Genomic DNA, 18487 nt, shown 5'->3' on the forward strand with positions numbered 1-18487 from the left:
TTGAAAAACTGGGGTATTATTTAGCTGGTTTTCTCTGTTATTCAGAATCTTTCACTAAGAAATAGGTGGAGAAAATATAATTTATAATGTGACTGTAAATCATGACAATTGTAAAACAGGGAGGAGACTTCTGAAAAATGTGGTGTATCTGAGACTAGCAGTGACTATTTGTTAAAATATCTAGATCTTCAAGTTCCAGTGATCAGTTATTGGTGTTTGAAAAGCAGAATGAGATATTTAGGAAGAAAAGAGAGCAGAAAAATGGAAAAAGTATATATGTAGGAAATTCATTAGACCAAAGCACTTCTGTATCAAAGTGAATTATTTCTTTCCAAACTGATTACTTTGTCCTCATTTCTTACTTAATTAATCTAAGAACACCAAAGTGTTCAGGACAAGGCTTCAAGCTTTATTTCAGACCCACAAGGTCTAAAGCATACTTTCAAAAGTAGCAAAAAGATCAAAATCTCACATAATCCACTCAGGTAATAGAATTTTAAGAAAAGAACAAATGCAAAGCTTGCAACTAAACTATTGGAACTAGAGTAACAGAGCCTCTCCACCTCCTTCTCTCAGTCTCACAATGGTTTGGGGTTTTTTTCCTTTTTCTTTTGAAATAAAATTCTTTGGAAACTTTTAAGCAGTTTCTCGTGTGAAAAAGGGTTCTGCTATTAAACCAAAACAAAACCTCAAAAAAACCCCAATAAAACAGTCATAAATCCAAGCACATCTATGTATCTTTGTATGTATATTTTCAAAGAATCTATGTATATTTTCAAAGAAATAGCTCCCATACACAAGAAAGTATATTTAAAACCCCCTCTATTTGGCATCATTTTGGTATGCAGCATCCTGGATGTACAGTCCACGTGCCAGACCAGAACAGGTGAAACAAAATTACAGCAAGTTCAGTAAATCATCTTATAATGTATTCCTGAAGCACTTAGATTAAGTGGTATTTTGAATTATTGCTTACTGTGAGGAATAAGATAAACTATATGAAGCACATTAAAGAAAATAAGTCTGTTTCCAAAAGTAATGGCTAGTTTCACCTAGTTAGCCAACAAGCATCACCCAGTAAATTATTGACCCAGTAAACATAAAGCACTTGAGCTCAAATTTACTTTGTTAATCCTGCAAACTGCCCATATTAAAGTAGAAATACACATCTGACCTAAAGGTATCTTTTATATATTTCTTAATTACTTTCTTTCCCCCACCTTGCCATGAAAAATCTTTATCTTTTTTTTCCATGAAAAACTGGATGTCAGATTTGTTAACACTGAAATGAACTGGTCTTAGGAAAAAATTAACATTGTGTGCAGCTGTCAATTGATTCTAGTACTCAGAATCTTTACTACCAGAAAGTTCATTCAGTTTCTGATCTTGAGGAACTTGAAATTAAATTGTTACATTGCAAGGAAGCTATTCAAGCAAATGAAAAGTCTTTATTTTGATGGTTAATTTTTCCTTCTAAGAACAATTAAATCAAGGGCAAATTTTTTATTCCATTTCTGCTTCATTGCTAATGTGTATGTTGGAGAGAGACAAGGCTTTGCCTATAGTGGGTGATCCTTGTGGAGAACAAACTTTGGCTGAATAGTGACTGAAAATGGGAGATGATAAAGTGATATGTAACAGGAAAGGGATAAACACTAACAAAGAGCAATGCCTTTCAGACTCTGTGGGAATGAAGCACTCTATGTTCAGGCTGTCTCATAAAATAAATTAAACATATCAAATTAGTTAAGCTTTTCAATTAATTTTTAAAAAAGGAGTAAAGAAAATGACTTGGAATGCCTGAATAAAATCAAGGGTTCCTTTTTCTTCAGACCTTGCCCCCTCCCAGGTGGATGTTGATATAAAATCCATCTTGACCTGCTGACATCATGCAATTTTTTGCCTCGATAAGGTTTTGCTGGAAATGGAAATGACTGAAAAATCATCTTCAGTGGAGCAATTTGTGCATCTACAATTTTTTCAAGAAAAACAATGGGTATTCAAAACTACAAGTAAAAAACAAGTAAAAACAAAACAAGATGAACATTCACCAGCTCTTCTAAGCCTCCTGACCATCCCACAAACACAGCATGGGATTCTGTCCCTCAGCATAAAACTCTGCCCACTGCCGCAAGGGAAATCAGAGAGAAGCTAATAAAATGCATCCTCCAACAAGACTGAAAAAGCAAAATAAGATAAAACTTTCAGATACTTTTCCAGGGCAGTTCCTCCACCTCTCTGCTGAAATGCCTCCTGCATAAGTGGTGACTTGATGTTATCTATTCACTGAAGCTCATGAAAACTACTCACAGGGAGCCCTGGTAATCCCATTGCACCAGACAAACCCGGGTCGCCCTTTTCTCCATGTCTTCCAGGGTATCCCATTTGTCCTTTCTTTCCTTGAGCACCTGGAGGTCCTTGCAAACCACGGCGACCAGGAGGACCAGCACTACATGAGCAGAGGCCTTGATTTCCTACGTGGATGTGTCAAAATTACATTAAAACAGTTGCAAAATTAATACACAAAACAATAACACTGCCCTTTTTCTTTTCTCTGTGAGTGTTGTACAGACCATTTTCTTTCATTATGTCCTCCCAAGGACTGAAGCAGATCAGTCTCTTTTTACAGTGCTGAATAACTGCTGCACTGACATTACTGACTTAAAAGCCCCAATGCCAACAGGCCCTTCAATTCCACACTTTGATGGGCCTTATCCTCCAAGTTACCATAAACTTCTTGCAAATTTAGGTCTGACGTATCTGGCAAAGGTCTCATGTTCAAATTGTTTCTATCCAGGCATACTTACCCTTTTCTCCTTTTTCACCTTTTCTTCCCGGAAGGCCTGTCTGACCTTTTGCTCCAGGTTCTCCAGGGATCCCTCTGTCAGTACAGATTATACCTTTGAAAAAAAATATTGTACAGCTAGTATAAATCAGGTTGATTGTTTCCACAGCTTAAATCACATGTTCTCTGCTCCCTTATCTTCCTATCCTTATGTGAGAAGCTAAAGATTTTATGAAATGTTTTACAAGCCGTTGCTTATAGATCATACCATAAGTCAGTCTGGCTACAGTTGATGCTGACACATTGTTTTTTCATTGCCACTACTTCTTCCTTTTTCAACTGCATAACTTTGACTCTTGTTTCTTTACTAAAGCATGCTGATTTGGGTTTCCTCCCCAGTCTGCTGTGTCTTTAACTTCAGGTGATATATTTTTAGGGACATATTTCATATATGTTACTTTGTGGGTTTAAATCACCCAGAAAACTATGAAAATCTTGACATTTCACTTATCGATAAATAACAGGAAAAACATGTTTTATACATCACATGTAAAGTTTGGTGTATCTGTCAAAATGCACTTTACACCTCTGTGTTTTTTGTAGGACCAACAAAAGCAATGAATCTATTAATATGCAGAATAATACGCATGCCATATAAATTGCTGTTGAACCTACTGGGTAGTCCAGGTAAGCCTTGTCTTCCTGGCTGTCCTGGTAGGCCTGGTGGTCCAGGAAATCCAGGTCTTCCTGGGATTGATTCACCCGTTCCAGGGAAACCAGGGTCACCTTGAAAACCTTGAGGTCCTGGTGCCCCACTTACTCCTGGCAGACCAGGCAGACCTGTAAAGAAAATAATGGTATATGGCCCATACAGCTTCATAAAAACGATTACTACAAGATATGAAGGAGGAAATTACAGACCACTCAGAACTCTCCTGAAGAAGAGCTTCTATATAACAAAGACTTAAATTTAAATGTTTTGGTTTTCAAGGATTCCCAGGAAAAGAGGCTCCTGCTTTAGACCTTCAAATACTTTTTTCCCTCCTTCCCATCATCTCTTTTTCAGACATCCCAGTTATTCTAGTTCCTTGCACACAGCAAAGTCATTGTCATCACCCTCCTTTGTATCTTCTTGGAATGCAGAATAGAGTTTTTGAGCACACCACGGCAGATACAGGCATACCATGGATTTACAGTGCATGGTAGCATTCTGCTTTGTTTTTTGTTCCTTTTCTAGTAATTCTTAATGTTCTGTTTGGGGCATTTTGGTTCTTTTTTGACCACTAAGTGCTGTGCTAATATTTTTACTGAACTCTCTGTGGAGCTCAGATCCTTACTGTTGGTGACTTGCATCAAGCAAGAACAAAGAACGGTTTTCTTTTAGCCGCTTTCTCTCCTACTGGTATATAGTTCACATTTTATCCCCTACTTATCTTACTTGTTCCATCATCTCCTGGTCTTCCTAGCAGGCCTGCAGGACCAACTGGTCCAACTGACCCCATATCACCAGCAGGACCCGGAAACCCAGGATCTCCTTGTGGACCTACACAGAATTATAAAAACACATGAATTGAACACCTTCTGCAACTGACAGCTTAAATCTAAATTAAACTGCCACCAAAATTCTAATTTGGGAAATATACAGAAGTAAAATACAATAACTTCTTTTGTCCTTATGAAACATTTTAAAATGTGTAACAATTTAATTTTAAGGTGGGAGGATTTGGTTACTTTTCTATGGATTCTTGCCCATTTTGTGGGCACAGTTTCAACTCTTTGTCACTCTGTACTAGTATCTTTGTGCTACATATTTCAATGCTGAGAGAAGTGTTTGCCCAAAATGAATACATGTAGCATTTAAAATAACTGTGCATGTTATACACATTTGGCAGTGCAGACAGAGGTTATTTCAGGATCATCCCAGTTGAAATTATCCAAATTTTAAAACATGTATTTTCAAAATTGCTATAATGAATTAATTTTAAAATTGCAATTACACAATGATAAAGAAGACCTGAATCAGACATAAAGGGCTTCATTAAACTGGAAAAACAAAATATTGGTAGTAGTTCTATTCTCAAACAATTCTGCTAAAGCCCCCTTTCTCTGAAGAATGTATCTACTCACATACCATGCACATGATTAACTCTAAATGTTACTTGAGATATTAAGCATGGGGTTAAGTCTTTAACACAGAAGCCACAGAAAACAAATTTAATTGATCTTTGGATGAGGCCCCTATCTAATGTGGAGGTTCTGCTGAACTGAGGTCATGATGTATCTTACTTCTGTGTTCACGATCAGCACTTGCTGCACTAGAAATACAATTTATGGTAAGTTTTCTGTTGAAATGTTCTTACAATACAGGTTCCCCAAGTGTGAGATGCCAAAGCAAATCCCTTCCAGGCAGCAGGCTTGGCTGTTCCCCACTGCCTCCTGCTATGAAGTAAGAACTTCCACACACTTTTTCACCAATTAGCTGATAAAGATGAGGATAAAGGGAGCTGGGACATAAAAGCCCAGCCTGAGGTTTAGTTAGAAAGGTAATAAGATTGGCAGGTATTCTGTTGTGAGTAATAGTTCTATGATTTCACCCCTGCTATGCAATAGGAAGCTTAATTGTAGTCTAATATCTGTGTGTTGTAGCAATTCTGAAAATAGGAATTCTAAATAACAATGGGAATGATGGTTTTCTTATTTGCAATCTATTATTGAGCTTATTTTTCATAGCTTTTTCTTAAATATGCTTAGGTTCAATAACTAGGGATAGTCCTGCAGATCTTGCTGTGACCATATGTATAAAGATCTTTCAAGCAAACATTTACTCTGAAACTTGTATGTTTAATGTAGGTCCAGTAAGATCAGTGAGATACAAAAATGTGGCCACTAGGAAGATGTTTTAGGATCCTGTCCCCTGAATCCCTAGTGATCACTTTCAAATACCGTAGCAAAATAGGTCCTACACACTTTATACAGCAGAAAGACTTATTAAAACTAGCTGTTACCTTTTATAGGAAGCAGAGGAGTTCCAACAGTTCCGGGAGGACCTGGGGGCCCTTTTTCTCCTGGATCCCCCTGTAAGAGTCCAACAATAAATTTTGCTGATAGATACAAATATGCAGTGCTAGCATGTAACTGAAAATTTCAACAGTGGTGAGGTATGTAAGTATGTGACACATATCACCTGGGAAACTTGATTTTGGCACTTTATAGCATTTAAAACCAGGTAAGAGGATATAAAATAATCATCTTTCAGGATACCAGTGACTAAACAGTAATATACCTACTGCAAATATCTATTTGACTCTTCAGAACTTGACCGCTGTATTTTATTTCATTCATTTATTGTAAAGATGAATGAGTTACAGTAAATCAGTACCCATTTAATTGAGAAATTTTGATTTAACAACCAAGCTGTTTATTTGCCTCAAAATTCTATATCAGAATTTGGAAATTACTTCTATGATGACAGATAAACATTAAGAAAAGAGGTTTCATGGTCTGACAGATATTATTGATGGTAAGAGATACTCAAAGCTCTTTTAAGAAGTTTAAAACCTGCATCAGGGAAACATAAAAGTGCCTACTAAGGGCAAGGAAAATCACTTCTGCTTGGAGGATTTCTAAATTAGCTTGGATTTTGATATTTAGAATTGTGAGTGAAGTGGACTTTATGGGAAGTCTTTTATGTGGCAAATTGTATTAGACTTTTTGCTTTGTAGATTAGGACTCAACCCTGCTCTCTGCAGCAAATGGGAACTGAGAAAACAAGAATGTGAATGTGGGATCTGTGTAGTGAGGTTGCATTCCTGGGACTGGAGTTCAGGGTCTTTTAGGACACAGACAAGAACCAGGACTGCAAAACTGGATACCCACTCCTACACAAGTAAAAACAAGGAGTCCATGCCTCTTTCTTGGCTTTTTTTTTTAAAAAATGGTATCTGGATATTTAAATGGTTCTGGAGCTGTCACTGACTGTCTCCTCTTGACATTTGGCCTTCTGGCTGGCCTTTCCCTTTGACTATATCTTGCAGAATGAAATAGCCTCATGTCACCTCTGGCTATTTTAAACAGGAATGTAAATTTGTCTTCCCTAATGACACAGAAGAGTCTTCTGTTTGGTAAGGAAGAAAAAATAACCTAGAATTTTTCCTCCTCCAATAAACTTAAAAATTATGTTGAGATTTGAAGTTAATGATGATAAAAGTATCAAAGATTTGTACAACAGATGGGTGTGGCCCAAGTCTTGCATGATTTTCATGCTGATTTTAAACTGACAAAACCAGAACACAAGAAAGAACTGAAGAGTCAATGAGCCAAGGTCAAAAATTTCAGTTCTTGGTATCTCCTTAAGTGACAAATTACAGTGGTGGTCTCTGAAAATCTCTGTCCTTAGGCTGTTAGGTCTTATGAGACTCTGGATGGCAGTTTTGTACTTGCTGTGTTTTCACTATTGTAACATTCCTACATAGTGGCATATATATGTTTGGATTATTTTGTTAACTGATACTGTTTTCCCATAAAAAATTAAAGAGTCTCGACTTGCCAACACTCTATTAAAAAAAACCTAAAAATGCCAAAAATGTTCAACAGAGGCATACCTTTACTGTATTCTGTGACCTGGAGTCTTCTTAAAATGAAAGCTTATAATCACCAGTTTTACTGATATCCCTTAAGCATTAAACACTGAATTTGTTCTGTAAGTTTCCATAGTGTTATATAATGTGAATGGCCAAGAACATTTTGCACTGGCTGTAAAGACCATTCTTTTATTTTAATGAGACTCATTCCATTAGTAGCAGGGACAAATGGTCTCAGAGTGATTTCATCAGGACTCTCACTCTCCTTGTATTTTGTCTGAAGAAGACGTTTTGTTTTTTCATATTCACCACAGAATTGGTGAGGTTAGAATGGATCTCTTGTCCAACCCCCCTGCTCAAGCAGGACTACCTAGAACTGGTTGCCCAGGACCATGTCTAGACAGCTTTAGAGTATCTACAAGGATGGAGACCAGTGCTGAACAGAGGGCAAGGCTCACCCTGCTCAGCCTGCTGGCAATACTTCTCCTAATGCAGCCCAGGACATCAGCGGCCTTCGCAGCCAGGGCATGCTGCTGGCTCCTCTTCAATATCCACACAGTGTTGCCAGTGTCCAGACTCAGGGATCAAAAGGTAAAGGTATGCCAACAATTACTTGATGTCTATTCTTTGCTTTAAGCAACCATTAACATTTTTTGAAGATTAAATCTACTTTGAATGCAACTGGGTTTTTTCCTGAGTCTCTTTCTTGCTCTTAAATCTGAATGCATCTTACATTCTCTTTAAATGTGTTTATTTTAGAAAATCTGCTTGAGGATGGGATATTCTCTGGAGAGTTTTAAAACATATTCTTGTCCCTCCAGTTTATGTGATTTTTAACAGATCATAAGCAACACCTGTAGAGTCCAGATGAACAGTTGATGCAGTCTAGGTAGATCTGCACTTTTCAGGAATAATCAGATCTATCCAGTTGTTTTGCAAGCAAAACTACAGCATCTGTGCAATCATTCCACATTTTATGTATGACTTAACCTGATTTTTTTTAAAGTTGTGTCTATACTTGATTTGTTTTCTTTTGCTCCATGCATTAGCAATTGCAATTTCATCTTTCTGAATCATTACTGCAGGCATTCAAACTTTTCCCTAGCATAATCTACCAACAATTAATTATTTTTTGCTTACAGTTTGCAGTGTTAATTGATGGCTTCTCAGACTGCAGTCTAATCAGTGGAGGCTCAATAATGCACTGTTTTGTCTATACAATGTCTTGTCTCAAGTTTGTTAATGATGCCCCCAACTAAAACAATATGCACATCAGGGTGAGTACTTTTTAAGAACAAAACACTGAAGGTTTGATTCTGCTTTTTGGGAGTAATGAACTGTAATGATTTTTCTGTGTAAATAAGACATGCAATATTTCTGTCTAATTAGTATCTGAATAATCGCATGTTATCGTGAAGCTGATGATGGGCAAGTAGAGAAAAAAATGAACATCCATGGACAATATCCCCCCCAAGTACAACTGCATAAATGAAATCTTAGCTAGAGAATTTGATCTAGCACTCTCCTGGCAGTCCTAACTTTGAAACAAGTAAGCCTGAAACTAAACCAGATGCTTTTACTGTATTTTTCCTTATTTACTCCATGCATTTGTTATTTCTCATTTGTAAACCTGCTTCTTGAAAACTTGTTGCTTTTTATTTGTTCACTTTCAACTGTGTCTTTAGCAGTATACTACTTATGGCAAGTTTGGACCAGCCACCATTTACTTCCTTGTATCATCAGAGATTATGTAGAGTGTGTTCCAATCTTAACTTCTAATTTGTAACACAAGTGACTCTTGCCCAAATCTCTTGAGTGTAATTTCTGTGATTTCACATGTGCAATTAATGGTGCTTTAAGAAAAGTTAGTTTTATATGCAGCTTTCCAAAAATATTATTTCTGAGGGAAATAAACACTTCTTGACCTTTGTATTTCAGAATATTTAGAGCCAAGTTCATTAGTGCAATTAGTTCAATTTGTGCAATATTGGGTTTGTCCTCTGTACTGTGGTAATAACTTTGATGAGCTTTTTCAACCTTGCAGTTTTTACTGATGAGCCTGTCACCCACCTTCTTCATTGCAGCATTTCACTCCTCCTCTTGCTCATACACTGCTGACCACTTGAACCCTGACCCAGTGACTTCCTAGACCTTCTCCCAGCTAGACTCACTGCTGCTTTGCTCCTTCTAGAGTAGCATCCAGAACTGTTTTTTCATTCTCAATGTGCTTTAGCATTGTAGATTCCATAGAAAATATAATAGTTCCCTTCATTCAAGTTTTTGTTGTTAGAATTACAATATGATCCAGCAGTCACAATTACAATATGATCATTGGTTCTGTAGCCTGCAGAAAAGAATTCCATAAATTTCTATCCTGAAATGTCACTAGACTTGCACCTGGGTCTTCTGAAATTGTATTAAGCCTCTCTTCCATAATTTTCATATGAATATTCGCCTCTGCTACTGCTTAGCTCCCTGGATGTGACATCTACACTCCTGATCTCTAATGGAAAGCAGCAGGTATTGTAAAATAAAAAATAGCTAGCGTCATCTAAGTGAGCAAAAGTAGGAAATGTGTAAACAAAGCTGGCATGAAGAAGTCCAATTTCCATTGTGGTAAGCATCTTGGAAAAGCTACTTATGTGAACAGGTTGAACACATGCAAAGAGATTTTGGTAAGTCATGCAAACAAGCCCACCTGTACAAAATTTTGCCACCTCATTTGGTGTCAATTATCATACTAGTTCATAGACCAAAGATTTTAGGATCGTACTGTTACCTAAACAGCAGGTCCCTTTACCTAGCATATGGGGACTGCAGCTCAACCATGAGTAACTTGCAGAGTCGTACAGTTCATGGATTAGATAGTGATACGGGTATAAAGATAACTTTTGGCAATTGGGATTAACCAATTTCTATGGTGCACAAAATGGAATTTCCACTCTCATAAGCACCAAGCAGGAACATTTACTTGCATCATTCTTTACTACCATGCTGCTGAGTAACTATGACTATCATGAAAATACTAAATCTTGAAAGTAATTATGGCTGTATAAAAGGAAATAGTCTGATAAGCAGGTACATTTTGGGAGGAATCATTAGCATTTACATAGAGGAGTGTGTGTGTGTGCATGCTTGTGTGTCTGTTGGTTTTTTTACCTGTATGCCCGGATAGCCAGGTTGTCCAGGAAAACCAGCAAATCCTGTTTCCCCCTGGAAAGGGTCACAAATATAATTTGATTAATATAATTAATTGAACAAAGACCAGTAAGGCCGTGATACAATACTGTCATGTTACAATAGCATCTGCAGCTTGTTTCCAAAAATTCACTGGGTTTGTACAGGAGATGTTATGTTTCATAGAATCCCTTCTGTTAAAAAAACCCACAACATGTATAGCCAGTTTATTTAGACAGTGGTCAGCGGATTCAGTGTAGCTGAGGCACAGAACTAGCTGGAATACAGACCAGCAGACTCTGTCTGCTTAATACAGCTGAAATTGGTTTGCTGCCTGCTGAATGACCCTCTTAAACTATTACTGCATGGAAAGCATCTGTGTATCAACTCCTCTCCTTTTATGATCTACTATTATACTTATCCCTCCAGTATTCAAACTCTTTTGTTAGGCAGTGGTAAAAAAGTAAAAAGTAATTTTACAGATAAAACAGTCACCTGGAACATAACTCAAGATGCAAATATCTGTAAGTTAATGTGATTTATGAATAGCATGATCATTACCTTAACTACATTTGAAAATGAGCTGGAGAGAGGAGATAGGAAAAAGGGCAAGATGTAGATCTATGTACCTACATCCATTGTTCTTTACTCCAGTAAAATTTTGTAAGTTCATAACTAACATTTAGCAGACTTAACAGCAAAACTGGATTTTTTTGAGCCAGAAAGATGAACAAAACAGGCATATAACACAAAATTACACAAACAATGCCACCATGGCAAACAGCTAACGTGCTGTGTAACTTTTCTGTCATGCTATATGCATGTCCTCACTGGCTTTTCCTCCTGCTTGCAACTTCAGATCCCATTAGAAAGCGGTCATACCCCTTCAGTGGCAACAGGTAGCAGGAGAGAAACGAAGGAATGCAATGTGAGCTATCAAGTATGTGGAAATTCCAAATCTGCACAAACACACAGAAAATCAAATCTCACTGATCCCACTGTTCAGGGAGCTGCTTATACTTTGTCTTACCTTCATCCCAGGAAAACCTGCATGTCCATAAGAACCAGGATTACCCTGATAAAAGCAAGTAGAATGTGAGCTAAAACAGTAAAAGCTTATTCAAAATTACACTTATTCAGAACTGCTGATCAGTTAATGTTCCTTAGATAATTATTACTTGGGATATTTTCCTGTAATATTATTATTCAGAATTGCTGAGTAGTTCATATTCCTTAGATAATTATTACTTGGGAAACTTACCAAAAACTTTGCAAAGTTTTTGCAAATACTTTATATGAGAGATAGGTGTGAATTTGAACTACAGACCAAAGTAAACCAGGCAGGTCTTCACTTAATTTATTGCACCAAGCACAATAATGGACATGGTGCTCCATGTGAGCACTGCTGTGCAAATCAAGCACAGGCTGCTGTAAGAAACTGCCATCCGCATGTATGGAATATATTAAAATTACTGTGTTAGTACTGTGCTACTCCAGAGCAGCTTTGTGCAGCTCTAAATATTTAGAGGATAACCCTACAGATTTACTTTCTTTCCAAGGACTGAAAGTCTGTATGAGCTTTAAGTCTGAGACAAGGTAAGTCCTAGCACAGGACTCCTAAGTTTTCTATAGAAGAAAGTATGACAGATTAGTTTAAAAAAATCCTTAAAATCTTCCCTTGGGAAATGCAAACTTAGACTGCCAAATATATTATGAACCTAATTATAGTGAATTTATGAAGTAATTTATTCTGTAACTTCCTTACCCTCAATCCAGGGAATCCAGGAATGCCTTTTTCACCCTTTTCTCCTCTCCCAAGTATACCCTGGAGCATTCAAAATACTTTGTTTAAATAAGATGCTCAATGGAGTTTGCCATAAACTTTATTTTCTGTGCATGTTTATAATGTATATATTAGGCTAATGGACCTTGTTTCGTTTGCCAGGCTTAATCACTGGGGATTACTTCATACAGCACCACTAGCAGAGCCTACATAGCTTGTGTTATTCAAGGAACTTGCTATGGTTTCTTCTTCAAGTTTAAAGAGCTTTCAAGCTCTTTTTTGTTTTTTAAAGCTCTGGGCATCTTTTGGGCTGCATCACTCAATTCCTGAGTTTTTGCTTATAACTAAGAACTGTACTATTATCTACATGGACAGCTAGTACTGGAGCAAGGATATAAAGCCCATCTTTTTCAAAGTAAATCTGATACAAAAACACTGGGTTTGTCTTCTTTTCCAGTGCTAAGTAACAGTGGTACTTTCATGATAGAAAATTACTTTCTGAAAAAGTGCTAGAATTAGAAATGTGATGTTGAGGCTTTTCATTTCTTCTCCTCTGCCTACAAAGCTAAATAAGTTTTTAACATAAAGTAGACTCATTGTTCTGTCCCCAGTTATCTTCTGTTTTTCTGAGATCTCGTAGTTTCCTGTCTGTGAATTTTCCTCCTCCAAATCTATAAGCAATAAAGACTCTAGAGTATTTTTTGTGGCTGCTTCTGCTCAGCATCCAGGAACTCTTTACTGGCACACCAATGTTTAAATTAATCATGTTGACAGAAAGAAAAGCAAGGCTAGAATAGATAGCAAACAGCAAATCTTTCTGCAAACAGGTGGCTCTGCCTTTTCTACTCTCGAGGATACCCATAATGTGAAGTCAGTGTCTTTCCCTAACATACTTAAGGAAACATACATCATGCCCCATTAAGAATACATACAGATCTTCTCTGTTTCTCTTCTTGAGAAAAAACAACCTTTTCTATTTCTTCACAGTGACAGTCCATTATGTGTCACTAGCCCAACTGGAAACAACACTGACCTTTCGCTACCAGGCAGCATTCAATAGGTACATATAAAACAGACTCAGAAGGGTTTTCCAAAGGGTTTTGAAATATTTTTGCTTTCACACTGATTTAGGTTGTGATTAAATTTCACAGCACAAATGCTGCTCTTTCTTCAGTCACCTTATGCTTTAAAAGATTAACTTAATAACCACAGAAGGACTTTGCTAGCACCATGAAAAAAAAATCGCATTACTTACTTTGGGTCCACGTGGCCCTCTGTATCCTGTTACCCCAGGCAGTCCTTTTTGGCCCTACGTATACAAGGAAAGTTTGTGTGTATATTAATATGTAGGACATGCCTATGTACTGTTTAACTCTTTTAGAGTCTTGTTCTGATTACACCTGTTAAATAGTATTTTCTTAAGCACTGGGCCTGTTCCTCTAGGTGTACTAGGCAGAAGAAAAACAAGAAAAACTATTTTGTACTGATTTTTATTTCTGTTAACATTGTCAAACCAGCATAATGACTTTGGAGTGAGATAGATACATCTTTTCACTTGCAGGGACCTGCTAATCGGGGCTTTGTTCCTACAAACATGAATGGCTAATTCTTTTTTGTTTGCACTCTATTTAGTTTGATGCAAGTATTTACATGCATAAATCTACGCTTTTGTGCACAGACCCTATCTCAATGGGATGCATGGCTGCTACATGGTCATGATCATGTCATGTGTTGCACAGCAGCATATATCACAGTTTGCAGTAACATGGGGAATTTACAGAAGTTCTTTTGGCCCTTTCCCTCCTCCTCGTACACCTGTACATAGCAACTATTTGCATAATTAAAGCCTAAGATCCAATATGTGAAGCCTATCGGTTCCCTGAGTTGAGGCTGCAGGGGCTGGCAATGGCAAATTCACCTTTCCATTTGTGTATTCAGACAAATCAGACTTGAGGACACAGAGACTCCAATATAGGGTTATGTAATGCAATTTTTGTAACTCCTGTTCTTTTTAAACAAACATTCTAATGTTTTAAGGTACATAACTGTGGCTACAGTAGGTGTGATATTGAAGAAGTACAGTAAATAACAGGAATTTGCATTAAAAACAGACAACAACAACATCACACTTGATTTTCATATTAAAAGAGCACCCTAAAAGGATTAGGGTTGATAGTTCAAAACATTATATTGGAGAAATCTCAAAGAGAATAACTGTCAAAGATCTGAAAAATAGAAGTGTCAGTGAAGAGCCACAAAAGAGATTCAACAGCAGAATAACCAGCTTTACCTGAGATGCCTGAAATATGATTTGCTAATGATAAATAGTTAAGAAAAACAAAGCAAGGGCAGCATCTCTTTTCTGCATCAAGACAGTCTTCCCTCAAGGACATGGGCTAAAGTACACATTGGGCTCTCTTCTCCTGAAAGCCTGTAGGAAGGATGTTGAACAACAAGATTTCTGATCAAGTTGATGGTTTATTACAGAAAGAAGGATTTGTCCTATGCCATCCTTGCAAAAATTACATCACAGGACTGTACTTGCCAAATTGAGCACAGTTAAAGATGAAGACAAATTAACACCTTTTCTCCTTTGAACAGCTGAGCTCCAGGAGGTCCAACTAACAGTGGTGACCCAGGCGGCCCAGGAAGTCCAACATCACCCTGTGGAAGCCAAAGGAAGAGCAGAAACACATTCTGTTCCATGCAACGTTTCAGTGAGACCCACCATGTTTTCCTCTTGCACTACGTATTTCTGTATTCAGTGAACATGTACTAATACCTGTAGATAAATAAAGGTTTGTACTGAGATCTGTAAGCCTCTCCACTGTCTTCCTAGATGAGCAAGATTGACAATCTTAATCCCCTCCTATTCTCTTCAGTCATTAAAAATAATGTTATGGCTAAGAAAATGAATGAGAACTGTGTACTCATAGCTCCGGCTCCAAGTCTGCTGTGGAGATAGTTACAGGATTGTCAAGTCTGTTGTGTGTCCACAAAGCCTCTCATGTTCCAGACTGAAGCCTTGAGCACAAAGCTTTGCAAATGCAAACGTCAAATTATTGATTTTCTATGGAGAGTTGTGCATGTCAGAAACTTGCACAAATTCTAAGAAGTGACTGTATAAATTCATAAAGAAAAATCAAATATTTCACATTGATTCTGTTAAGTCCTGAGTATACTAACAGGTGGAGACTGGGAGAGGAACTATTATTATGCACTTGTCCTTTTCTTACCCCTCTTCCTTGGCATCTGTTGCTAGATACAGCCAGAGATGAGACTCAGTGACCTACCTGGTACAGCCACTGTTACTGGAGGGTACTGTTGTGATCACTTAGGCAGTGTCTGTACAGAAGGTAATTGCTATGTAAATGCTAACTAACATACTGATTATTGCTTTTCAAAACCTCCAGAATATGCTTTATTCCTGTATGCAGCTCACTGAAGGGTAATCGCTTCTGCACAGAATTAATCGAGTAAATAACTTCTATTACTACTTCCATTCTAACGTCATCAGTGGGACCACACAGTCACAAATTAATGGGTTCCAGGGAACAAACAAGACTCTATTATACTCCTAATTCTACAGCAATAATATGTTTAATAATATCTGTTTCCTTTAATAATATTTGTTTTCTTACCGGCTCCCCCTTTTGTCCATCCACTCCAATACCTGGATTTCCCTAATTGACAAAAAATGTACACAGTTTGAAGATAATCAGAAAATGCTGACATTAGAATCTAATAAAGTAGCTCCTTTGAAAAACTGAGTAATAAATAACCATAAGGGACTTTCCAAATATTTGCATAAAATACTCTATTATTTCACTAACAACTTCAGGAAAAGTCATTGCCTACCTGTTCACCTGGCAAACCAGGGTAACCTGGAATACCCTTTAAAAGAGAATGAATACAAGTTAGTATGTCTAATTTAGAGACAGCTTTGCTTTGAAAATTACCTCCTCTGGTAGTAGCACCTAGAGGCAGAATTTCTTCCTGGGATGTGCCTACCCCAAAGAGCAGTTTACTTTTTACTAATTTTTACTTTTGCAATTTACCTGGTCACTGCTTTCGGGAGGGCTGAACTCTGGCTTCCCTCCACAGGTCATCCTGGCATTCCTCCATGACCACAGACTGCCAGGATGAAATGTGGTCAGGCAAGCATGGGAAGGAGTATATGCTCCAATTCCTGAACTTCCATCTCACAAAGTAAGGCAAAAACCTCTCTTTTTATCATCTGCCTCAAAAGTGATTTCTACGCTTTGATTCACATTAAGTCAAGTTCTAAAATTGGAAGACCAGAATTTATTCATATCCTGAAAATGCAAGGCTGTATAACTGGTGATCTTACAGGCAAGCCAGGTTGGCCTGGGTATCCAGATGGGCCCGTTGTACCTCTTGACCCTCTAGGTCCCTGGAAAAGATGGCAAAAGGTCTGGTTGTAAAAATACCATGAGCTTACCCTTTTCTCCACAGAACTAGTCCCTCCAAAATGCCTGCGTCACTTCAACTCAGTCTACTGGGCACTGCATTCCACCCATAACCTGAAACTTATACTGTACCTGAAAGCTGTCACTAGAGCAGCTCAGCACGTTTCTGGATAATACTGTACAGATACCAGAGAGTGCACAGTTATATGTTATTAATGGATTGAAAGAATGCTTTTTCAGTAATTGTGCTAGTGTGGAGAGTTGATACAGTTCATCAATTAATACTTTTCTGAAGGGCAAAAGAGGAACCCAAAGCCATTAAGAGTGTAAGTCAGCAACAAAACTAAACTTTCTCTTCCCATGTTTTTATGGCCAAACTACAGTAACATGCTACATGTTCCTGGGAGAACCACCAGATACTGTTGAAGAAGGTGTCACATCTCTACATATCTTGAATTTCATGGAGAAAATATTCTGCAAACTGTGAGCACCAGGGTGACAGATGCTCAATGCAAAACTAATGCAGATGGGTATGGTTTGTTTCTGCTCCTCTTCAACCAGCATGAACTAGTCATGGAGGGACACTATAGGGACTCGATGTTTGTTAGACTTTATTCTGGAATTTTGCTATTTAAGGCAGGCAGGGAAGAAACCCAGTATTTCTTTACTGTACTAAGAAGGAAAATTTGAAAGCTCAGAACCCACTGACTGTACTTACAGGCATGCCGGGGGGTCCAGGATCACCTCTGTCTCCCTGCAATGACAGTCATTTAGCAAATGAATCATTACAAGCTTTGTTGTAGGTATTTTCTAACTTAATAGCTATTAAGATCACAAACTATCTGTTCCAGTTGTATATTTGTTTTTAATATTTTTTTTTTTCACCAAGCTTTATTAAACAGCAAGGAGTTATGATGACAATTACATTTGCCATACATGTTTTTTCAAGATATGATTTTTTTCAGTCAGATACTTACTGGAGGTCCTCTTTCAAAATATGACACATACACTGCATTTCCTTTTTCTCCTTTTTGCCCTGGATTTCCCTGTAAAGAAAAGAAGTCTTTTAAAACATGATCCACTTACTGACACCTTACATTTATATGGTGATTGAATGATAATCTCTCAGGCTGTGCTTTTCTGGTGCCCATACATCACTAGGTAATCCACTAGAACCACCATCACTGCATGAGCATTTTGGTGTTCTTTTGCCTAACAAGACCCTTATGAGTAAAACTGTCTTCTGCTCAGTTGAGCAAAACAGCTCCTCACAGCTCCTGGATCTCCTGACGTGTTACATGCTCCTTAGCTCTTGGGTACTTCAATATTCTACAATCTTCACAAATCTTGCCTTTATTATCAAGTCTATCAATATGCCTACCTCTTCTTTCAGTGAGGCAGTGGCTTTAAGTATCAGCAGTTTGCCTTCTCCAAAAGTTCATGTTGTGATTTAGAAGAATATGTAGTGGGATTCTGCATACAGTTAAAAAGCTGAAAGTATGGACTGTGTTACATGCATAATCTTCAACATTTCCATCCTTAGGAAATATGTTTCACAGCCCATAAAAAAAATAATTCTGATGCCTAAAGTCTCTGTATTTTTAAAAACTAAGTTCCCATGGTACTCACTGGGGAGTCCTCTGTAAAGCTTTGCCAATCTTGGAACCCTCAAAACCTCGATCTGACTTAGTAGGAAAGTTGACTGCTTTTTAAAAATTTGGTTGTAAAGAGC

The 18487-nt window shown here is 37.6% G+C and overlaps 1 protein-coding gene across 1 annotated transcript in view; it reads right to left on the reverse strand.

The window, feature by feature from the left end:
• COL4A4 (collagen type IV alpha 4 chain) overlaps window positions 1-18487 on the reverse strand; it is a 69751-nt gene that overhangs the window by 30617 nt on the left and 20647 nt on the right. The window contains exons 7-21 of the mRNA XM_074911768.1: window positions 17733-17801; window positions 17474-17509; window positions 16677-16739; window positions 16184-16219; window positions 15967-16008; window positions 14909-14989; window positions 13581-13634; window positions 12308-12367; window positions 11573-11617; window positions 10525-10578; window positions 5791-5860; window positions 4224-4328; window positions 3461-3625; window positions 2808-2900; window positions 2311-2474 (exon numbers count right to left, since the gene is read on the reverse strand). Coding sequence (XP_074767869.1) covers window positions 2311-2474; window positions 2808-2900; window positions 3461-3625; window positions 4224-4328; window positions 5791-5860; window positions 10525-10578; window positions 11573-11617; window positions 12308-12367; window positions 13581-13634; window positions 14909-14989; window positions 15967-16008; window positions 16184-16219; window positions 16677-16739; window positions 17474-17509; window positions 17733-17801 — 1137 coding nt within the window. The remainder of the gene's footprint in view (window positions 1-2310; window positions 2475-2807; window positions 2901-3460; window positions 3626-4223; window positions 4329-5790; window positions 5861-10524; window positions 10579-11572; window positions 11618-12307; window positions 12368-13580; window positions 13635-14908; window positions 14990-15966; window positions 16009-16183; window positions 16220-16676; window positions 16740-17473; window positions 17510-17732; window positions 17802-18487) is intronic.

The sequence above is a fragment of the Athene noctua genome, chromosome 8 (genome assembly GCF_965140245.1).
Source record: "Athene noctua chromosome 8, bAthNoc1.hap1.1, whole genome shotgun sequence".
NCBI lineage: Eukaryota > Metazoa > Chordata > Aves > Strigiformes > Strigidae > Athene > Athene noctua.